At 41.6% G+C, this 23,277-nt stretch overlaps 1 protein-coding gene across 1 annotated transcript in view; it reads right to left on the bottom strand.

Moving 5' to 3' along the window:
* Positions 1-2,829: 2,829 nt before the first annotated feature.
* The window catches only part of LOC149275893 (zinc metalloproteinase-disintegrin-like berythractivase), a 52,130-nt gene continuing 31,682 nt past the window's right edge, over positions 2,830-23,277 (bottom strand). Inside the window, exons 11-28 of the mRNA XM_089504201.1 lie at positions 18,162-18,233; positions 17,157-17,326; positions 14,783-14,867; positions 14,142-14,272; positions 13,518-13,695; positions 12,051-12,140; positions 11,390-11,595; positions 11,119-11,202; positions 10,768-10,915; positions 8,314-8,394; positions 7,672-7,747; positions 6,660-6,756; positions 6,063-6,159; positions 5,672-5,731; positions 5,222-5,290; positions 4,412-4,471; positions 3,288-3,362; positions 2,830-2,898 (exon numbers count right to left, since the gene is read on the bottom strand). Of these exons, the coding sequence (XP_089360327.1) occupies positions 2,830-2,898; positions 3,288-3,362; positions 4,412-4,471; positions 5,222-5,290; positions 5,672-5,731; positions 6,063-6,159; positions 6,660-6,756; positions 7,672-7,747; positions 8,314-8,394; positions 10,768-10,915; positions 11,119-11,202; positions 11,390-11,595; positions 12,051-12,140; positions 13,518-13,695; positions 14,142-14,272; positions 14,783-14,867; positions 17,157-17,326; positions 18,162-18,233 (1,848 nt within the window). The remainder of the gene's footprint in view (positions 2,899-3,287; positions 3,363-4,411; positions 4,472-5,221; positions 5,291-5,671; positions 5,732-6,062; positions 6,160-6,659; positions 6,757-7,671; positions 7,748-8,313; positions 8,395-10,767; positions 10,916-11,118; positions 11,203-11,389; positions 11,596-12,050; positions 12,141-13,517; positions 13,696-14,141; positions 14,273-14,782; positions 14,868-17,156; positions 17,327-18,161; positions 18,234-23,277) is intronic.

Raw genomic sequence — 23,277 nt, forward strand, 5'->3', positions numbered from 1 at the left:
GCTAATTATGCAAATAAACAAAATTACATTTACAGTAACAGATTTATTCTGTCATTGTAATTATTTATTATGTATTTATTATTTAGCAAATCATATGTGAGTGCATATTATACCTGTGATATTTCTTGGTAAGCAATAGTTTGTGTTGTTGAATTGTTGTTACAATAGAACACCTGGTGGCTGTATAAGGAATTACAAGTGCAGGCTTTAGTAGTTTTTCCTATAGAAAAAGATGTAAAGAGGTCTCTTCTTCATATCAAAATCATGGTTTTCATCTGTTTCTACCTTCCTTGTTAGATTCCAAGTAACCACTGGGGTTTCCAGAATAATAAGGTCTTACACACTGACAGCACCTTTACTGGCTCCTTCCTGTTTTTTACGTAGGACTTGCCTACTGGGCTAAATGTTGCCAGCTGTCCCATGTTTCTGGCCAACTCGCTCAAATCTACAACAAGGATGTCTACTTAAGTGTCTTAGGGTGGGGGTGGGGTATCCAAAGAAAAATGGGCAGACTAGATGGGTTCTCAACTGCCATTAAATTCTATAATTGAAAGTTTATATAATTGACATGTATGTGACCGATAAAAAATGTGCACACCTCGCCTTAAATATTCTGCAGTACTTGCAACTACGAAAGCATAACCTTATTCGTGCACTTACCCCTTTTGAATTGCTACATATGAGAGGGGCCCTGCTTCCTCATGGCATCTCTGCCCTATATAGGCTTCTCATTTAGGTTGACGGGGACTCTGCCTTCTTTTGTAGGTAAATGGGAAAATGCTCTCGATGCGTCCTAATCCAGGCAAGAGTGGGCAAAGATTTTTCGTCTGACACATACGTGCTCTATTAACACGTGAACCCAGGAGCTTTCTTACAAGCTCCTGACACAGTGGTATAGCACACCGTCACGTCTCCAAGCTATGTTTCCCAACCATCGCGATGTCTGCTGGCGTTGTGGGTCGTCAGGGGGATCGGTTTTGCACATTTGGTGGGAGTGTCCCCTTATAGTACCGTTTTGGAAAGCAATACATGGAGTTCTTCATCACTTTATTGACTCGCCGCCCCCTTTCCACCCTGTCAGCTGTTTACTCCATCACACTTCTGTCTCAATGTCGGTTTACAAAAGGTCTGTAGTACGACACCTGCTAAATGAGGCCAAGGCACTGATCCCCATACATTGGGGCAAGTCATCGCCGCCCACCCCTGCAGGAAGAGCTTATAATGTATAGTTAAATCAGTTAGAGGCCTTACACATTATACATTATACAGGGCCAGCTCAGCCCTTCTCACTGGGGAAACCTGCCAATATGGGCCCTTCATAATGAATAGTGCCGACACTCATTTTAGTGAATAAGCCCTAATTACAAGAAGAAGATGCGCTGAAGGAACGTGACACCTGTGGGGTGTATCAAGACTTTTGTAGTGCTGGTCGGGAGGAGGAACACGGGAGGATGTGGTTTCATTGGTCTCGCTTTATTACTGATCCGTCCACACGAACCATCCTTGCTACCTAACTGTGGTTATTGTGGCCATGTATTTCTATGATATCCTTTGTGGGGTTTATGTGTTTTTTTTTGTTTCGTTTTTTTCCCCCTTCATTTTTCATTTCCTTCATTTCCTGTATTGTGTTGTCCTGCTGCGTCAGGGCATGAGGTGTATTTCCCTTTTTTGTCCAACCTCCCTCCCGCCCTTTCTGTGTACTCCTTGTTCTTAACTTGAAAAACAATAAAATCTTGATTTACAAAAAACACAATGTGCACAGCTATGTATCTATGTGTTATTCTGAAATACAGAAGTGTATTGGCCCCTCTGGACTGGAGCTTGACAGACGTGATTGATGCACCACAATTTATAAAGCTGTTTGAAAATTGGGAAACACAGCAGTTTTTTTTTTACTTAAACACTTTATTAAATTTAATATTACAACTGATTGTAAATGTACAAAAAAAATATAAAATATACATGAATAACCATTTTCTGACAAAACTAGTTGATTAATGGTTTGTGAAATAAGGCAGGTAATTTAATAGATAACATAGAACACATGGAAAACAAATGCATTGGAAAACAAAATAAATTAAAGGCATATACAGATAATCAATTCAAAATGTTCAAGTCTCTTGATATAAGTTCTTTCCAGAATTTCTATGGTGATCTCAAAAAACTGATAACTGGGTGGTTATGGACCACGGATGGTCCTGGAGCTGCTTCAGTTTTGTCTTAGTTAATATTTGAAAAAGTCTACTACCTAGGAGCGATGGCTGTAAAGGAATGTTCATAAATGGATTTATCTATGAATATTACTAAATATACAGTATATATATAATATTTATTGCACAGCAGCATTCTCATAGGGCATTACTCTCTTCTCATCTTGGGTTCAGTTTAATACCTGATGTGAGGTTTCAGCCCCTGCAATAAAGAGAAGGACCCTGTCATCATCACACACAAAAACTATCTCAGTCATGAGAAGCCCAAAACAAAAGTATCTCACAAGATCTCTCGTATGAAATTACAATACCAGGAACCGGGACAATATTCTCCATAAGGCAAAAAAACGCAGGAAAAGATGGCAAAGGCTCGGCGCCCCTCATTCTCCTCCACGAGCCCTCTACCTCTGTCCCGGTGCTGGCATTTCATGCTGAGCGCCGTAATATGACGTTATATTTCGGCGCTCAGCAGTGAAGCAGCGGGGACCAGCGAGCAAGCTCGGCGCCCCTCTTTCTCCCCCGCATCAAAAAAAAATTAAAAAGACAGTGTTTAAAAGCCGCTCGCTGGTGCCAGCTGCTTCACTGCTGAGCGCCGAAATATGACGTCATATTACGGCGCTCAGCAGTGAAGCAGCGGACAGTGTAGGAAGACAAAAGACTCCCGTCGCTGAACCTCAAGGTGAGAGAACTACAAAAGGGGAGAGGAAGAGGGTAGTAGGGAAAGAGGAGGGAAATGGGTTAGAAAGTGACAAGGGAGGGAGAGGGGGTAGTAAAGAGTGTGAATTAATGTGTGAAAGCAGCATTAGATATTTGAACAGGGGCGCAATTTCAGTGCTTGCCATAGGCGCTATTTTCACTAGATACGCCTCTGCTGGTAGGCATTGCTGGCCATAGAACTGTATGTTTGTGTGTATAAATATCTGTGCTGTTCCAAATAAATTAATTTCTATTTGGACCCTACACTAAGTCTTGTATAGTGCTTGGGTGATCACAAAGGGTGACCGTCTACAAGTCTAGAGACTACATCTCTACATGAAAGGGAGAGTTGGTATAAGCATATACATCACGCTAAGATACCTGTGGTGGTGGGGCAGGAAATACTGGCTTGTTGGCAGGTGGGTGAGGTGGCATGTTAGCTGGTCTCTGGATCACCTACAATCAAAGCAGAGTCTGAGAATCATTTATTAACAAATCAATGCAAATATAGCAAAACGGTTTTACTGCTTTTTAAATCATTACTAGACTTGTGCATTCGTCTTCGGGGGAACATGAAAACGAACACGAAGAGTGCGTTTTCGTGTTCGTTCCGAAGACACGCCGAAGAGAAGACAGCGGCGGTAAAACGTAGGCGAAGACGAAGACACACACCACGAAGATCTTCGTGATCGTCTTCGTCTTCGTCTACCACTCTCCCCGGTCCCTTCTAACTTACCTTGGCATCGCAGCAGTTCACGGAAGTGGAAATCCGCAGGTTCGCCGTCACGGGTTACAGGGCAGTTAATAAATGATAGAACAGGGAGACCAATGGTATCTGCTGGACAAGTTACGGCACCAGGAGTTTAACCATTGGCAGACGACCCCCCTGCTGATGACCAATAGAGTTGCTCATACGGACATTTAACCTCCTGGCGCCAGAGCTGCTGCGGTACGCGTTAACCCTGTATTAACCCCTTAACCGGCAAAAACGAAGAATGTCCACGAATATTCGCCCGAAGAGAAGACAAGAACAGGCAAATATTCGCGGAATACGAAGATTTTTTTTTCCCCGAAGACGAACACGAAGAGCCCCCTGGTGCCCAAGTCTAATTATTACGTTCATACATCTAACTCTAGTGCCGATTCCACTGTAGATCTATGAGTGCATTTAAAATATTTATTGCATTGCCTATGCTGAAAAATAGACTTTTTAAGGTGTTTATGTGTCCAACTACCTCTCTCAGTTAAGGTAAAGCATCAGGATGCAATGACTAGGAGTCAGTGGAATTCCGAGTGCCTAGCTAGTTGGAACCTAACAATGTTTGTTTACACATGGCTATAAGAAATTCATGATACGGGCATGGATCATTTATCCTCATCAGGGTGTAATTTGGCAAAACTGGAAGGATATCCTTAAAAACTAAAAAAATGCAAATTAAGGTTAGCTAATGTTATCTTTGTGTGAAATATGATGTGAAAATGGCATGACCCTAACTTTGACATACCTGTGCTGGGGCGGTAAACACCGGTGGAGGGTAAGATGGATTATTTGGTCTCTGGAACCCCTAAAATGGAGAAGTAAAGAAAATACGTAAATGAACAGTTAAGTCGCCAAAATTGTATTTATTTATTAAAATGTCCATTTTTCATGGACTTCAATGCATTCTACTGCAAGCAAATTAGAGCATGCATCCTTTAATTATTGGAGTTATAAAATGAGACTTCTCGCTCATTTAGTTCCTCCCCGGCTGCCCCTACTAAAAACAGGAAGCATTCCTATGTACACCACTTTCACATCCTAAATAACAGTCCCTTTGAAATCAGTAGGATACATGAAGAAATGGACTTTAGTATGTAGTTAACATGAAATAGAGCCGTAATGCTCTTGCAATCCAATTTTACTCTATTCAATTGAAACTTCTTAAAACATACAATATTATTGGGTTTTTTTTCCGATCCAGCCCAAGCACTGATTACACTGCAGATGTATGGGGCAGTGTAAGTTTTAATGTGCAACATTTTTTTTTGGTCTAACTACCCCCCAGATAAGCAAACTCATCCAGAGACAATGACCTGGAGTCATTGGTATTGCGAGTATCTGGCTAGGTAATGTTTAGTGTGGATATAGGGAATTCTGGTTGTACGCATGGATCATTTTTAAAGGGAGAAAATCATAGTGCTGTAATTTGGCATAACCGGAAGGATATCCTTAAGACTATTTACTAAAGAAAGGTAAGTTAAGGTTATTTAATGCTGTCATACAAGACGTCAGTGTGTGCACTTGGATGAAATGGTTGGCCCAAACCCTGACGTACCTGTGGAGGAATATTAATATTCTGTTTGTAGGGTGGAGGGTAAGGTGAATTATTTGGTCTCTGGAACCCCTAAAATTAAAAATCAAAACATTAAGGAGAAACATAGAATGCACAGAAATGACTACCGTCCATTGAGATTGCTAGCTTTCAATTGTACCATCACAGGACAATGGAATATTTTCATCCTAGCATACCCCACAGTCGTAAAATCGTAATGGATATACCAGATGTTACAAATGATCAATTTGTGGAAACAAAATAGAATGTTATACTGCTTAGATTAGCTCATGCTAAAATAAATCTTATGAAAATATTACATATTTGTATAATTTGACTCATAAAAAACAATCCAAGAGCAATGCTGTACCCATCTAGTCTGCCAGTCTCCCTCTCTGAAACAATGTCATGTTGTCTACCATTCTATTCCTTGAAAGGAGATTTAATACTCACATAAGCTACTTGAGGCTTCTGTGACTGAGCTGGAGGAGCCGGAGGATTGTACAGAACAGTCTAATAGAAAATAAATGTAATATTAACAGGTAGAAGAAACCCATAGTCAGATCCAGCTGGCAGCTGCATGTTGGCTGACTCAATCTGCTGCTGGACAACTATTGGCCAGTGGACCTCCGTACATTTGGCCAGTGTGCAAGGTTGCCAGTCTCGACCTGGTCCTCCCCACCTTTATTTTAGTACTGTAATTCTATAGTATAATAATATTTATATTAAATAGTATTACAAATTGTTTATTTCTATACAAAAGAAAAGATATGTTAGATTATTAAAGGTTAGATATATAGAGCGATTTTCCCAAAGCAAGTTATACTACGAAGGCACCACTTACCTGGGGAGTGGCTGCATGTGAGCCTGGCTGTATATAGGCTTGCTGATGAATATTGAATATTGGGTTTGCCATGCCGGACACTGCAGCTTGAGAATGTCTGCCAAGAACAAAAACATACATAACCTCACAAATGTCTTCTGTTATTCAAAAAGATATTAAAGTGTAGACAGGATATGTAATAGTCCTCATGCATGGGTTAGGCGTATGGCTATCCTGAATCTAAGACGAGGCCAAGGACCAATTAAAGTTTGAGTCTTTACAGCAGATTACATGAGCTGAACGGTTCTACGATCAAATTCTATGTTCTTATCTTTTATTGTAGTAAAATTGCTAGACAATATACAGAACAGAAAAGGTTCAAATTCCCTATGACCAGCCAACGCTGCTACCTCTTGTCATTTTATCTTTCCTTCCCGTCTCAATCTTCCCTTAATGCATCTTTCTGCCCCATTGTCAATTTTAAATCTCTTCCTTTCCCACCACCCTTTCTTCTCACTGTCCTCCCAGCTTCGTCTTTCCTTCTTCCAGTTTGCCGAAAGACATTTTCCCTTCTTGCCCTTACAAAGTGATTGCATTTTCTTTTTTACAGATTTTTACCTGTTTTTCCTGCGCTGCACTCTCTTGTAAAGCGTCAGCAGAATCAAAGCTATGAAGATGATGACAAAAGCCACGCATATAATGATGACAACATAGCCTGTGGGAACAACAAGTGATGTAAGAACAAAGATTCCATATTCTCGTAAGGATTATTTTAAAAACAGAAGGTTCTTATAAGTAACACTTTGACACTAGAAATAAAGTAGCGTCCTTACTTCATATAACTATTATTTATTAACTATATTTGTTATATTTGGAAATTACATGAAGCTGTATAGTGTTAGTGGTTTTCTAACCATTGATAAATAGAAGGTTATGCTTTTGACAGCTAGGAAAAAATTACTAGTGAGGAATAATGTCTGGTAAATTAATTTAATATTGGAAACATTAAATATGGAAGAGATATAGCAGATTAAGCAAAAGTAACAAAAGTAGCATCTACAAAAAGAAAGAAACACTTTTGGGATCAATGTGTTATAACAGTCTTGCTAAATGTTGACCATATCTCACCCTATTCAGTGCTACATAGCCTTGATGCAACTTAAACCCAGCAGAAAATATATTTAAGGAAAACTGCTGACTCAATAGGATCTTGCAGTCATCAAATTTGTTATATTGCTAAAAATATGAACCCTTGTTGACAATACTAGTCTGGATATAAAAAAAAAAATAAGGGTGTTCATAGTTTATTTTTAACATCCACCAATAGCATCTTCTCAGACCCTGGTCTTTCTCAGGATGAATATCTGGATTCCACCATGAACGGGTGGATTGGTCCACTTGCTGAGCAGATCTGGCAAACAAGCACTCAGCTTTATACTTTAGAAAATATTTTGCTGTCTGAGACAAATTCATTGTGACTTTGGAGACTTTAGATGACCCCAAAATTACCACACTGATGCAACTGAATCACGGAACTTATGCAATACTTTATATGAGACCTAATGGGTATCAGTTGTACCGTAAATAAATAAATACCATGGAGACAGTCATGCAGAGCTAGAATACTCACTGATTCTAGATTTGGGCTCACAGTTTGGTGGTGCGTAGCCTTCTAGACACTGACACTTTAGCTCATTGTCACAAACCTGAGGAAGTATGAGTCAGTTAACACACAACCAGAATCTATAACAATACAAAAGACATTCCAACTCCTTAGATACATCAGCAGAACGAAATGAGAGCCCAAGACACTTGGCATTGACTTTAATGGGAGGATTATTAATGTATATTTATAGAGCAAGCAGCTAACTTGAGTGGTCCTCACTTGAGCTGAATTTAGCCATAGAAACGAGTCAGGGACTGAGTTGGTCTGTGAGATGATTACACAACAGTTTAATTAATGGGAAGGAGTCATCGGAAAATGACCCCAGTATAGAAGTATAGCCCTACCCCCTCCCATATGTACCCTCTATCTATATTTTTCACATCTTTCACCTTGTACCCTCCTTTTCCTCCCTTGCCCTTGTTTTTGTTCCTTTTTTAAATTTTTCTCCTCCTCATATTCTTTGGGTTTCATTCGCATTGTGGATGGAAATTCTCTGAAACTGATTTCCGGATAATTGGGCAGGAGAAAAATAATTCTCCAGCATTCTGCGTTTACTTCTCATTGTACAATACCCTTCACGACTCTATATGGCTCATGGTTTCTTACCGCATTTTGCGGGCACTTGGCCAGGCATTGTGCTATACTGTATGCATTTTCAACGCTGGTGCATTTCCCTCTGAAGCAGATCTGAAAAGGAAGGGAAGATATAATGAAAGCCTTCTGAAGTCCCACCGAATAATCAATGTATGTCATACGTCATCAAGTAGGGGCAAAATATGAAGGGGTCACCTCCAGACTCTCAGAGACCATGCTTAAAGCTTGGGTTACCCAAAGCCTTTGGTATGTGTATCTGGGGGTTTCTTTAAAGGTGTTTCAGTATTGGTTGGAAACGTTCAGACACAGATATCAGTTCTTATTAGACTTGTGCATTCGTCTTCGTGCGAACATGGAAACGAACACGAAGAGTGCGTTTTCGTGTTCGTTCCGAAGACACATAGGCGAAGACGAAGACACACACCACGAAGATCTTCGTGATTGTCTTCGTCTTCGTCTACCATTCTCCCCCCCTCTTCTAACTTACCTTGTCTTCGCGGCTTTGCGGCAGTTCCCGGAAGTGGAAATCCGTAGGTTCGCCGTCACGGGTTACAGGGCAGTGCGAATGAGCTTATTGGTCGCCTACAGGGACCTCCTCTGGCATCAACCAATTGGTTGATGCCAGAGGACGACCCTGCAGGTTACCAATAGGCTCACTCGCACGGTCTTTGTAACCCCTGCCAGCGAACCTATGGATTTCCGCTCCCGTTAACCCCTTCGATGCTGCGTTATCTAACACAGCATCGAAGGGGTTAACGGGACCGGAAATCCATAGGTTAAAGGGCCGTGCAAGCGACCGATAGGCTCACTTGCACGGCCCCTTAACCCTTTAAAAAATAAAGTTAACCCCCTAACTAATTGAACAGGGAGGGAGACCAGTGGGAATTGCCGGGTAAGTTGCAGCATTGAGGTTTTAAAACCCCAATGCTGCAACTTACCCTGCCGATGCCACTGGTCTCCCTCCCTGTTCAATTAGTTAAAGACCAGTGGCATCTGCAGGGCAAGTTGCAGCATTGGGGTTTTAAAACCTCAATGCTGCAACTTACCCTGCCGATGCCACTGGTCTCCCTCCCTGTTCAATTAGTTAAATGTCCATACGAGCGACTTTATTGTTCGCTCGTACGGACATTTAATTAATTGAACAAGGAGGGAGACCAGTGGGATGTGCCGGGTAAGTTGCAGCATTGGGGTTTTAAAACCCCAATGCTGCAACTTACCCTGCAGATGCTACTGGTCTCCCTCCCTGTTCAATTAGTTAAAGACCAGTGGCATCTGCAGGGCAAGTTGCAGCATTGGGGTTTTAAAACCTCAATGCTGCAACTTACCCTGCCGATGCCACTGGTCTCCCTCCCTGTTCCATTAGTTACATGTCCATACGAGCGACTTTATTGTTCGCTCGTATGGACATTTAATTAATTGAACAAGGAGGGAGACCAGTGGGATGTGCCGGGTAAGTTGCAGCATTGGGGTTTTAAAAGTCTGCACGAGCGACCAACAGAGTGGCTCGTGCAGACTTTTAAAACCCCAATGCTGCAACTTACCCGGCAGATCCCACTGGTCTATCAGTTAATAAATGATAGAACAGGGAGACCAGCGGGATCTGCCGGACAATTACAGCACCAGGAGTTTAACAGTCTGAATCAACCAATGGCAGACGAGCCCCCTGCTGACGACCAATAGAGTTGCTCATACGGACATTTAAACTCCTGGCGCCAGAGGGGCTTTAACCCCGTTTTAACCCCTTAACCGGGGAAAACGAAGAAAACCCGAACACGAAGAATGTCCGCGAATGTTCGCCCGAAGAGAAGACAGGACCAGGCGAATATTCGCGGAATACGAAGTTTTTTTTTTGCCGAAGACGAGCACGAAGAGCCCCCTGGTGCCCAAGTCTAGTTCTTATTATCTCCTTAATGTCAGAGAAGGCACCTATGTACATTGCTTCCTACTTGACACACACTCATTATTGGTGGTGTAACACAAGATGCTGCCCCTCGTGTGTATTATTTTAGATTCTAAATAGTTTTGCTGTGTGCAAAATCAGTACTTGTTTAGATGTGGAAGCAAATAGTGTGAAGTAAAATACATGCAAGGAGAAATGCCAGTAATACCGTAATTAGCTACAGAAATCATTAACGACAATATGTTTAGCTTAGGACCCATTAGTGCTATATTATACCCCCTTTACTTGCCTAATTGGAGGAATTATGGACATATAAATAGTGCCCTGATATAGGATCCCTGTGCACTCACCATGTCATCTCCTAATTGGAGGAATTATGGACATATAAATAGTGCCCTGATATAGGATCCCTGTGCACTCACCATGTCATCTCCTAATTGGAGGAATTATGGACATATAAATAGTGCCCTGATATAGGATCCCTGTGCACTCACCATGTCATCTCCTAATTGGAGGAATTATGGACATATAAATAGTGCCCTGATATAGGATCCCTGTGCACTCACCATGTCATCTCCGCATTTTGTCCCATTTTCCACCATAACTGTAGGAGTCACGACAGCTTTGCAGCCATCAGAGAACGTGTACCTCGATCCACGTGTTGCGGCTTCATTATTCCCACCGGAGCAGTAGAGCAGCCCACATTTTACATCTCTGTAGACACAAAAAATAGAACATTTCCATTATTTATAGAACTGTTTTTAGTACATTCACTATCTGTCCACATCTGGCATAGAAATGAAACCTATAAATCTGTACTAAAATCAGATTGTCTTCATTACGTACAAACCCAGTACTGTCTGAGCCTGTCCTGATAATCTGTAGTCCAAAAATCAATTTAATACTTGTATACTCACTCAACACTGCATGGTAGAAAGTTGTCCCGAGATATCTGACAGTGCCCATAGACAACACCTCTCAAATTGTTATTGAAACACGATCTAGTTGCCCGAGCGCCTAAAGAAAAAGAGATTTAACAGTGCATTTAAATATAGAGATATTTGCAGGTATACAATCTAGTTGACACCTAGGAACATAAACATTAACCCACGAGCGATCATCCTTCCCTACAGTGTGGCTATGAAAAGAAGGTGATCCAATATACATCGGAATCTATATAAGACGTACGATAACTCACCAGGTCCCCAAAGTGCAGTGCACTGACTCTCCAAGGTCGGACATTTTCCATTATAGCAGAACCCCTCACTGTTTCTGCAAGGGAAACCATTGACTCTGAAGCGATCAGACGGGCAGGCGGCAGAAGTCCCATCGCACATATCTGCCAGGTCACAGTCATCCTTGGCCGGTCGGCACACGTCTCCTGCTTGTTTAATCTAGAAGATCACACATTGCTCAGGACCCACAACACAGTTTTATTTATAGGAATATTTACAAAAACAATAACTGCGCTATTAATTTAATAATCCTATTGCAAGCCTGATTACATCCTCCTACTGTATCAATTCAATGACACTCTGGCTAGGGTGGCCCTGTTAGTAATGCCTCTAGGGTCACCAACAGACTGTCCAAAAAACAAACCAAGAATTCAGCGCATACCCAGCTAATACCATTCAAGAAACACCTGAGGCATAACTATTGGGGATTCCGTCACACTATATGGCCGTATATTGCTTAGCCCACCAATATATTAAAGTACTCACAGCGTGCGATACTATGCGTTCTTCTGTCGGGGCCATTAGACCTTTTAGTCCCTTTAAAACTCTGAACACTATTGTAATAGAGCATTTCTCACAAAGTAAGTGCAAGCAGTTCCTAATAAAACACTTACTTTACAATTCGCACAACATTCTCCTTCGGCACACTGAGCTTCTGGTTTCAATCTGCAGGTGGTGGCGTTGCAGCACGGATCCCTGCATTCCTGCAATACATCAGAAGCAAAATCAGGGGCCAAAATAATTAAGGGGAGCTCTGTTAGCTATGAGGAATGGCTAAACGTGTGTTAAATGCGTCTCCACTAGAGAAGACAACTTTATTGTCCACCTACTCTTCCTAATGTAATGCTTTTAAACCAAAATACATATCGTTACCCAAACCCTGCCCAATAACACTTTTTCTTGCCCCGTTCATATATTTTTTCTAAGAATGCTCACTCAAAACTAGTAATGTGACAATCTCTACTTTCATATCACCATAAGGTCCTTCTAAAATTATCTATTTTTAATTTTGATGATAATAATAATAGTATAAATAATAATATGAAATAGATAATTTTTTGACCTTGATACAAGGGTACATTCACATGATATGTTGTTACACTTTCGCACCTTATAGATTACCGCTGCTTGGCATATTTAGAAAAGATTGTCATTATTGTAAAGTTACTGATCCTTTATCTGTGTTCGTCTGAGCTCAGTGTTATTGCTACCAGCATGACCATGGTTATTGAATTTATAACATTGGCATCCCCAAAGATCAGCCTATTGATTGTAAATTGTGTTAGTTTACGGCGTCGGTTACCCAAACTAATAACTACAAAGCGCTCTCCCATTTGCCAAAATGTTCTGTTTTTTAATATAAAAACACATTATTAAATTAGCGCTCTAATGCGATGGTCTTTCAGTTTTACCTTGTCTACACCCAAGACATCTCCCGGTGCTAATACTGTATTTGCTAGATTATAAGACGACCCCCCCAAATGTGAATATTAATTTAGGAAAAATAGAAAAAGCCTGAATATAAGACGACCCTATAGGAAAAAAGTTTTACTAGTAAATATTAATTAATATGTAAACTATTTTGTCATATTTATTAAATACTATGATTGAGAAAAATGCATTTTTTTATTTTATTTCCTTTAATTTGCCAACCCTGTTATGCACATCTGCTTCCCGGCTTGCCAATCTGCTCCCCAGATATGCCACTCTGCCCCCCCTCAGCGCTGCTGGGGATCTGGATCTTAGTCTCATAGTCAGACCTCTATTTGAGGTCTGATAATAAGACAACCTTGAATATTGCGAGTATTTGCTCTGGGAAAAAACTTGTCTTATATTCGAGCAAATACGGTAATACCAACACCATAAAAACAGCCATAAACCAGCAAAACTTCATATTAAAGACACTGTTGGTGGAACGTTTGCTGGACAGGACAATTTGGAACTGAATTCTAGAGTTTAGCATCACCCACCTGACTTCTACGACCCACCTAGGTAAATGATGCCCTTGACAGTATCCAGCAAACTTTGTGAGAAATCCGGTGTATATATTGGCACCGTATTTTATTGATGGTAGTAGTTACCTGCTCTGTGCCACAGTCACATTCTTCCCCCTGCTCAGTGAATTTATTTCCGCACATGGGGGTTGCCAGTATGTCTTCCTTGCGTGGTCGGTCCTTCATACATAGGGGCATTTGGTTCAGAATGAAGTCCTGGTAAAATCGGTGACTGCAGGTACTGAAATCACGTGGGGTGTTTGTACTGTATGAAAAACACAAGATATAATGAATGATAATGTTATCTGTAGAAGGAAAGCAGAGGGAGAGGGAAAAAAGTGACATTTATGGTAAAAGGTGAGAAAAGCAGCACTAGGAGAGCAAATAAAAATCAAATCTTGATATGTACAGCCTTGTACTTAAGGACTGTGGTGCTGTATCTATAATTTAATGGTCTGCACACCTTAAGACAGAATCTAAGAGTAAATATTGGTTCAGGAGTCCATAGACATAAATATTATACTGTAAGTATCATCGCCTTGGCCTTCTTGTACAAAGACATTGTTTATATGAGCAGTTTAAGGCTTAGCTAACCCTCAAAGTAAACTTACACAAATCAACAAATGTCAGATATAATATCATACATTATAATATGTAATATAATGAGTGCCCTTGGGGGTTTGGTGGTGTCAGTGGTATCCAGAATCTTACCTCAGCGAAGGCTCCATAATGCAGGATCTAGCAGGACAAGTGCAAGACCCATCATCGTGATTCATCCCAATGTTGTGTCCCATTTCATGAGCAAGTGTGGCACCAACAGCGATAGACTCTGGACTGTGATCCTGAGAAGGATGAAGGGAGTTAAAAATGTGTGGATTAAAAATTGGCCAAAGAGCATAGGTGAAGCAAGACCTAGCCACATAAGGGTCTATCGTCCAACATGACACACAATAAATGACTAGTGGCTAGTTAGGACCTGATTGTGCTAAATGGGTAAAATAGGTATTTTCTGTTGGGATTTGTTCCTATTCAATAGACCCTCTGGTGGGGCAAAGGGGGGACAGAAAGGTTGCGAGATGTTCCAGCTTCCCTCTCAACCTCACTGTGGTTGCGAATCAAGCTCAATCATTAAAGGCAGCTGGATTGAGGTGGAACTCCGACCTAGACACAAGTCCTGATTACAGGCTGAGATCAGCAGCTGTCATAAGGTAATGGCACAATAAATATGGGGGCAACTGATGACATAATAGCCTTTTTATTTTCAGGTTTTCATATAAATTTACTAATGAATTTATATATGTATATATATAATTATTAATTGAATTTATATGTTTAACTCTAACACTACTCACCTGGACCACTCCCGTAGAATGAGTGTCGCTGCACATTGTCGATACAAATGCCAGTCCCACTGTAGAACCATCAAAATCTACATCCCTGAGGAAGACAAAGATTTTATGACCGCACATGTAAATATTTGAGAGAATTGTGTTGCTTTACCATTTCACTGTGGGCAGGGGCGTGCTGGGCCGGGGGGCAGGGGGGCAATTTTCCCCCAGGCTACTATAATACTTTTTTAAAATTTAATATGGCAAGCCGATCCGGTATTAAAGTAGCGCCGGCCGTTGGCATCAGCACGCATCGGCTGTTTAAATTAAATTTCCAGCAATCTGATGGCCGCATAGCGATGGGAGCAGCGTGAGGGGTGAAAGCTCCGCCCCCTCGCACTCAGACTGCTGGAGCACCGGATGTCGTGTCGCTGACATCCTGTTTACGTAGAAAACAGTCTGCAGCTACCAGAGGATGGAGGCCTAGACGAAGCCCCCCAAAGTGGAAGAAGTAGAAGGTTAGTAAACCAATTTATTTTTGTACAAACTATATAAGGTTTTTTTGTATTTGTTAAAAACAAAAAAATAGGTATGTGTGTGTATGTAAGTGTGTCCGTGGGGGACAAACAACATAATGCTTTTTTAAATTATTAAACAAAGAAATCTCTGTGTCTGTATGTGTTTACAAGTTCAGCTCCCCAGTGTCACCTCTGTCCCCAATCAGCCCCTCCCAGTGTAACCTCTGTCCCCAATCAGCCCCCCTCATGTCATTGCTGTCCCCAATCAGCCCCTCCCAGTGTCACCTCTGTCCCCTTTCAGCCCCCCATGTCATTGCTGTCCCCATTCAGCACCCCAGTGTCACCTCTGTCCCTAATCAGCCCCTCCCAGTGTCATCTCTGTCCCCAATCAGCCCCTCCCCGTGTCATCTCTGTCCCCAATCAGCCCCTCCCAGTGTCATCTCTGTCCCCAATCAGCCCCCCATGTCATTGCAGTCCCCATTCAGCTCTTCAGTGTCACCTCTGTCCCCAATCAGCCCCTCCCAGTGTCATCTTTGTCCCCAATCAGCCCCTCCCAGTGTCACCTCTGTCCCCAATCAGCCCCTCCCAGTGTCACCTCTATCCCCAATCAGCCCCTCCCAGTGTCATCTCTGTCCCCAATCAGCCCCTCCCAGTGTCACCTTTGTCCCCAATCAGCCCCCCATGTCATTGCTGTCCCCATTCAGCTCTTCAGTGTCAGCTCTGTCCCCAATCAGCCCACTTTAAGGTATGATCCTGGTAGGGTACTCATATTAACCTTTACAATTTCCTTGCTGCTGTGTACTATACTTCCCATAATCCTCAGCCAGTATCATGGGGGGCATTTAACTGGCTGAGCATCAGGGGGACATTAGGTTTTGCTTTTTTTTACCATCCTATTAAATTTACTTATGTTAACCCACATTTGAATCATATTTGTATTTTTATAATCAATATACGTTAGAAAATCAGGAAAAGATGGGCGTGTATGGTAGGCCGAATCGGTGGCACAATGGGCCACTTGACTTTACTTGGCCCCCAGGCCTTCGGCTGCCAGCCCTCCCCTGACTGTGGGGGAGTTGAATGAATTAAAAGCCCCATTATGAAGCAGTGTTAGAAATGCATAACTTAGAGTTAGAGTAACTTCTAATACCAAACACTAAATTCTACTGTACAATATATATCATATGATAGACAACACCCGTCCCTGTATCTCCCAAATGTATACAGGAATAACAAGGCAGGCGCAAGATATGGCTATCACATCGGGCAACTGCCTATCGATTTCTGAGAGGAGGTCTACCCCACCCTCTTCATCTGGGAACTCAGAGGGGGCAATATTGCAGCTGGTACAAGGAGGTAGGACCCGCCATGCTTTGGGAGCGTGGTTACTAATAAATTAAGATATAATTGTGTTTTGTTGGTGTGGCTGGGCAACAAATGGGCAGAACCAAGCACCACTTCCCCCGCCAACAATAAAAGGACATCCCCTGAGGACCCAAAATCAGACCACACTATACCTTGAGGCTCTGGGGCATGTTCAGACTGATCCAAAATATGGTGGTTGCTGTTCCATGGGAACTCCCTAGATTTGGCCACTTTAGCCACATCCACTCCATGCCCAATTCTCCCCCCCACTCTCAACCAGTTTAATGTTAACTGGGGCTAAAAAGAGATCTGGGTAGCCTGCACTGGTAAGAGTCCCGGGATAAGGGTTGCGCATGCCAATAAAATGACCCGGTTGCAGCTCACAGGACATAGCTGTATTCACACATTATAGAAAATATTTACATTGTGTCAAAGGAGACACTTTATGTGGGGCAAACACGTAATGTATTAGCAGACGAGGACCATTCAGTCCATCTAGTCTGAAAATGTCTTACGTTATGAACTGTGCGTTGTCATGTGGCTTCCGAGGCAGGAGGTCGCTTTTCCTCCAATTTGAGAATCGATCCAGAAGAGAATTCGGGTTACTCTTGACTTGAAACAAATCCCCCCTGCTCCAGATTTCAAACCCGGTCAGTGCCACAAAGGTATTAATAGATTTGTACACCTGTAAAGGGATGTGTTAAGACACAATAAATTACTGCACTTTTTTAAGGATGCATTAGAAGTGAAGCAGGAAGGGTCGGCTTTGGCCACTATGTCCTATTCTTGACCATAACATTTTCAAGCGATTCATTTTTGATAATTATTCATCCATTCTTAGTAGTCTGAGCCTTGGGCCCTTAAAATGTAAAACTGGATAAGGCAGTGATATGCATTACATGCAATCTGTGAGCATCCCCCAGGTACATGATGATTAGATTCACCAAATTGAGGGGGTAGCAAAAACAGCGTTGAAGAATCGGGGGATCTCACACGGCTCTGAGCTACTTTCTACCGTTTGGCCTGGCTTTGCCTTGTATTTGCCTGTATGTACTAATCCCCGTTTTGGTAATTTATTAGAGATTAATTTTACTTATCGTTTTGTGCGGGATCTCAGAGCGAATAGATATATTCTCAGGGTTGCGCAGTCTGGTGCTAACGTATTCTACTCGGATTTAAGCATATCTGGGTATCACCGATATTAAAGAGTTAAACTTTGAAGATGCTATCAAACTGAATTCCACATATGTTTTTAATAATTGTAATAATTATTGGTCAGGCTTAACACTCAATCCTCTTTATTTGAGTGAACCAGCTTCTCACCACCCATCCAGTGTAATGTACAGATCATTCCTCCGGCACCCAAACATCATGATGATATATAGGAAGGGTTAAGCACATGAGTTACATGGAAATGTATATCTATATATTTTTATGTGTGAAATATTCACTGGAACAACAGAGTAAAGAATGCCCAAAGATCTCACTCGTTGAGGTGGCCTTTTTGATGGTGTACTCACCACATTGACAAAGTTGACAATCTCAAATATTCTCCTTTTGACACTTTCAGTATTACGTTTGTATTTTACGAACTGGAAAAGCAAAGAGCATATTAGTTGTAGAGAGTCACCCTCTATTGGCAGACAAATAGCTGTGATGAGCACTCAGAGAGGGGTCTGGTGGCTTAGAGAGCCCATTGGCTTGAGCTTGATCTGCCAAAATCAGTCGAATGGTTACCACAGGGAGTGGAACCCATTAAAATTACAGAAATCTCATATGAAATTATGAAAATCCAGGTTCAGTTCCAGAGACATTGAATGTGTATTATGTGATGCGCTATCCACAACAAATTGAATAATAATAGTCAAACTACTACTACTATTATTATTATTATTATTACCTTTTACTTATTAAGAGCCAAAAGATTACGGAGTACTGTACAATCTAAATGGGGCAGTTAACACACATAAGAAATATACATTAATACAGACACATCAGTAGATGAGAACCCTGCCTGTGAGCTACCATCCAACCCTATGGAACCTTATACAAAGTTCTATAAAAAAATATGTTACCTAGTGCAAACAGATCACATTGTTCCATGTTAATCTGATACATTGTACGTTACAAAGACACCTTACGTTTAGGGAGAGTTTTATATGATTAAAGACGATTTGAAATGTATTGGAAAGAAAGCAGCATTTTAAACATTTTATTCGAGTATTATTTTACTGTGCGTATGAAGAGATGCATACACCCCCCTCTGGTCACTAGACTTGTGCATTCGTCTTCGGGCGAACATGAAAACGAGCACGAAGAGGCCGTTTTTTTGTTCGTTCCGAAGGAACGTAGAACAGAATACAGTGCCGGCAAACCGTAGGCGAAGACGAAGACTCACAATCACGAAGAATCGAAGATTCTTCGTGATCGTCTTCGTTTTTGCCGCGCAACCGCCAAAATTTCAAACAGGAGTGAGCTGATCCTCGTCTGTCCAATCAGCTCACTCTTGTGACGTAACGCTAAGGGTCTCGTCCAATGCCTGTGCTGCTGTTTTTTTAATTCTGAAGGCGCCTTTATAAGACCAGAGCTTGCCTGAGAGATCCATTCATTTTTCGCTGTGACTGCTTTGGCAACACTGCTGTGCTGCATCCGAGCGTTACAGAGAGAGATTGTTCTGTTCTGTGTGAGACTGGTAAGCCTTAGCCTGCCATTTCTCACTGTGTACTTCATCCTCACTTCAGTGCTACTTAATTAATATATTTAATAATAATAATTTGATTAATTTAATTTTTTTAAAATTAATTTGTCATCAACTTTAGTGTAAGTGCTGTTGAGTTGACAGTGCACCCAGTGCCTCAGTGGCACTGGGGTGCCCTTGCCCTGGGCTGGCACTAGTGCCTATTGCCTGTCCTGCTTAAATAAATTAAATAGAATTTATAAATTACAATTTAATAGAATCTATAATTTAATAGTTCATTATAATATTATATATATATATATATTTGTCAGTCATATATATATATATACTATAGTATACTAGTGTAGAGTGTACTGTAGACATTCATCTACTAGTGTCTAATTTAAAATCAGTAATATTAATTAATATAATTAATAATTGAATTCATTATAAAATTATATATATATTTGTCAGTTATAGTTAGTAATAGTATACTAGTGTAGAGTGTACTGTAGACATTCAGAACATCTACTAGTGTCTAATCTAAAATCAGTAATATCAATAATTCTCTAATTCTTTCTTATCTTAATAGTTAATTAAATTAGCTATAAATAAAAGTAATAATATTAATTAATTACTACTAGCGTATAGTTCAGCTAATCTTATTAGTACTGGTGCTGCAGCTCTATAGTTTGTGCTTTGTTTTAGCAACAGTAAGAGACCAAGTCAATTTTTCTGAATTAATCTTTCATTTTATTTCATTTGTTTTGCTCACCTCAGTCCATCAGTGAAGTGAACTTGTTGGGCTAGTGAGTGCAGCCGCATAAGTGCTGTGTTTTTTTTTGATCAGCAAGCAGTGACGTTAACTGTTTTGCAAAGATTTTCTCATTTATTTTACATTTTATTTCAATTTTATTAAAAGTACCCTTAGTGTTTTGCTCACCTCAGTCCATCAGTGAAGTGAACTTGTTGGGCTAGTGAGTGCAGCAAGCAGTGAAGATAACTGTTTTGCTGTGACATTTTATTTTATTTCTAATTCTTTTCAAGAAAAATTGACTGTGACGAGCTGTACTAAGCAAAGCTTCAAGCTACTAGCTGTAGTACTAAAATAATTCTAATCTTCTTTAATCTTAATCTATAATATATTATAAATAATAATATTCTAATTCATAATCTATAATATAAGTAATTCTAATTCTAAATTCTAATTCATAATCTATATTCTTCTATCTATAATACATAATATATAAGTAAATTAGTTCTAATCTATTAATATTATATAACTTAATATTAATTAATAAATCATATACTGAATCTGATTTAACCTCACTTTAGCTTAGTGGGTTTGAGAGCGTCTGCCTAGAGGTAGACTTATAGTAAGGAAATATAGCTTTAGGCTAGCATAGTGGTAGGCTAAGCTCTTAGGTCCGTGTAAATTCAAATTAAAAATAAAATACTGCTAGTTATTAAATAGTTAATCTTGAGTTAATAATTTCAATAACTTTAGGATTTTGGCAGATTGCACACAGCACAGTGCAGTAGTGCATAGTTTTACTTTTTAAGCAGTAGCACTGAAGAGAACTTCCTCTAATTTTTTTGTCTTTAATTCGTTTTTCCTTTTTTTTATTTTTATTTTTTTATTTTTTTTTTTATAGTTTTTTAAACACTACACTACACTACACTACACTACACTACACACACAACACAAAATTTGAAATGGATCCTCCTTTTGGGACTAAGGAGGGACAAGCTCCATCTACCACCACCACCACCACCACCAGCACCACCACCAGCACCACCACCAGCTCTAAGATGCAGCCTTTGCGTCAGTCTAGTCGGCCAAGTAGGCCAAGCTCTCGCTTATCATTTGGGGAAGCATTGCTTGAAGGATCATCAAGTAAAGGAAAGGCACCAAAAGCAGGCAGTAGTAGTGCGGCTAGGCCCACAAGCTCTATGGTTTTTTACGGAAAGCCTAAAGCACCAGAAGCACGTTCAAAGTTAAAGGGTAGCACAAGTAGTACCAGCCCAGTGACTAAAAAGAAGTGCCTTTTGCCCCAAGCAGCATCTTCCCCATCCACCAGCAGCATGCAAGGTACCAAGCAGAGCCAAATTAGCAGCAAGACTCAGAGGGGTCCCAAACCAAAGCGATCTCATTCCTTTGTAGGGAAAACCACCACCACCACCACCCCCGCCTCTACCACCACTAGTGCTGCGCCTACTGTTCCCACTGGTACCGCCACGCCATGTCCTCCTAGTACCTCTAGCAAGCCACCAAGTCCTTACAAAATTTTTGTAAAGACAGTTAGAGAGAGGGCTACACATAGTGGAACTCCACCTAGCGAGGTAGCAGAGGAGCCTGAGACTGAGAGGCCAAGTGCAGAGTCTATTCTTCCTGCTCGCACTACTACTAGTCACGAGTCTCACGACGATATCAGTCTTAGCTCCAGCCTAGCAGGAATTCCATTCGATCTGGCTAATGAAGAGCTAGACTATGAGCCAGAGGAAGTAGAGGAGATGAGTGGTCAGGAATCAGATTCCTCAGGGAGCAGTGTCCAAATGACTAGTGCACAATTTTCCCCTGAGCCTCCACCTTCTCCGCTACGATCATCACCATCACCACCACCAGCAGCAGCAGCAAAACCTAGCAAATCTAAAGCAATTAGCAGTCCCACTATGGCCAGTACTGTTACCACCAGTCCCACCACCACTAGTTCTGCCTCTGTTCATCCACCCCGAGCAGTAAGAGCAGCACCCAAGGCACACTCCAAGGCTATGCGCGCCCCAATTTGGGAGCACTTTGAAAATGTTGAAGAAGGGCGCTATGGAAAGTGCAAACATTGTGGGAAGCTAATAAGCAGAGGGAAAGTGTCTGGCCATTTTACCAGTGCTAGCATGAAGCATCACCTCAGCACTCAACACAACGCTGTGCTATTGGGGAAAGATGCAGAGGTAAAACTTAGTGCAGGCAGCATAGCTGGTGGCCGTGGAAAAACCCCAACAGCTTCTTCTTCTGAGCCAATAGCAGCAGCAGCAGCAGCAGCAGCAACTAGTGCTGGCAGCCAGAGACCAAGGCAGGTTGGAGCACTGCATGCCCAGCCCACCCTGGAAGAATTTGGGGCATTCCACTCCAAGAGAACGATGCCCAAACAGCAGGCCAATAAAGTAACGCGACTTATTGGTCAGTTCATTGCTGTTGGAGGGGCATCCTTCTCCATGATTGAAGGGGAGCCTTTCAAACAATTGATGGCGGCTGTGGCTCCACAATACACAGTTCCGTCACGTTCCACTTTCAGCAGGAACATTGTCCCCTCGCTGTATCGGTCCTGTGTTGCAGCAGTGAAAGAGGAGCTTTCCAAGGCTGCTGGTCAGTGTGTTCATTTCACTACAGATTTGTGGAGTGCACCTAGCGCCCAGCATGCCTTTCTTTCTTTGACAGCACACTGGTGGCAGCCCGGTGTGTCTAAGGAAGTTGCTGCAGCAGGCTACCGATCATTCCTTCTCCATGCAGAAGTGATGGATGAAAAGCACACTTCCCAAAATATTCTGCATGCGATTAGGAAAATGTTTAGCCTTTGGGTGGGAGCAGAGGCGGGCACCAATGTTGAAGTTGGTTTTGTGGTAACTGACGGAGGTGCCAATATGGTGAAAGCGCTGCGAGATGGTCATATTGTTGGTGTGCGCTGTGCAGCCCACATCATCCATCTTGTAGTGAAGGCAGCAATGTCAGAAGGAACTAATGTGGCAGCAGTAGTTCTGTCCCGCTGCAGAAAGATCGCTGGGCACTTTCACCATAGTGTTAAGGCTAGCCAACTTTTGAGGGAAGAGCAGGCGAGGTCAGGTCTTCCCGTACACTGCCTACGTCAGGATGTCAGTACACGGTGGAACTCCACGTTAGACATGCTAGAGAGGATTTTGGAGCAGCAGAGGGCAATCCATAATCTTGCCTCAGAGCACAATAT

This window comes from Sceloporus occidentalis, unplaced genomic scaffold (genome assembly GCF_023333645.1).
Source record: "Sceloporus occidentalis isolate IW3139 unplaced genomic scaffold, rSceOcc1.0.p SCAF_259, whole genome shotgun sequence".
Taxonomy (NCBI): Eukaryota; Metazoa; Chordata; class Lepidosauria; order Squamata; family Phrynosomatidae; genus Sceloporus; species Sceloporus occidentalis.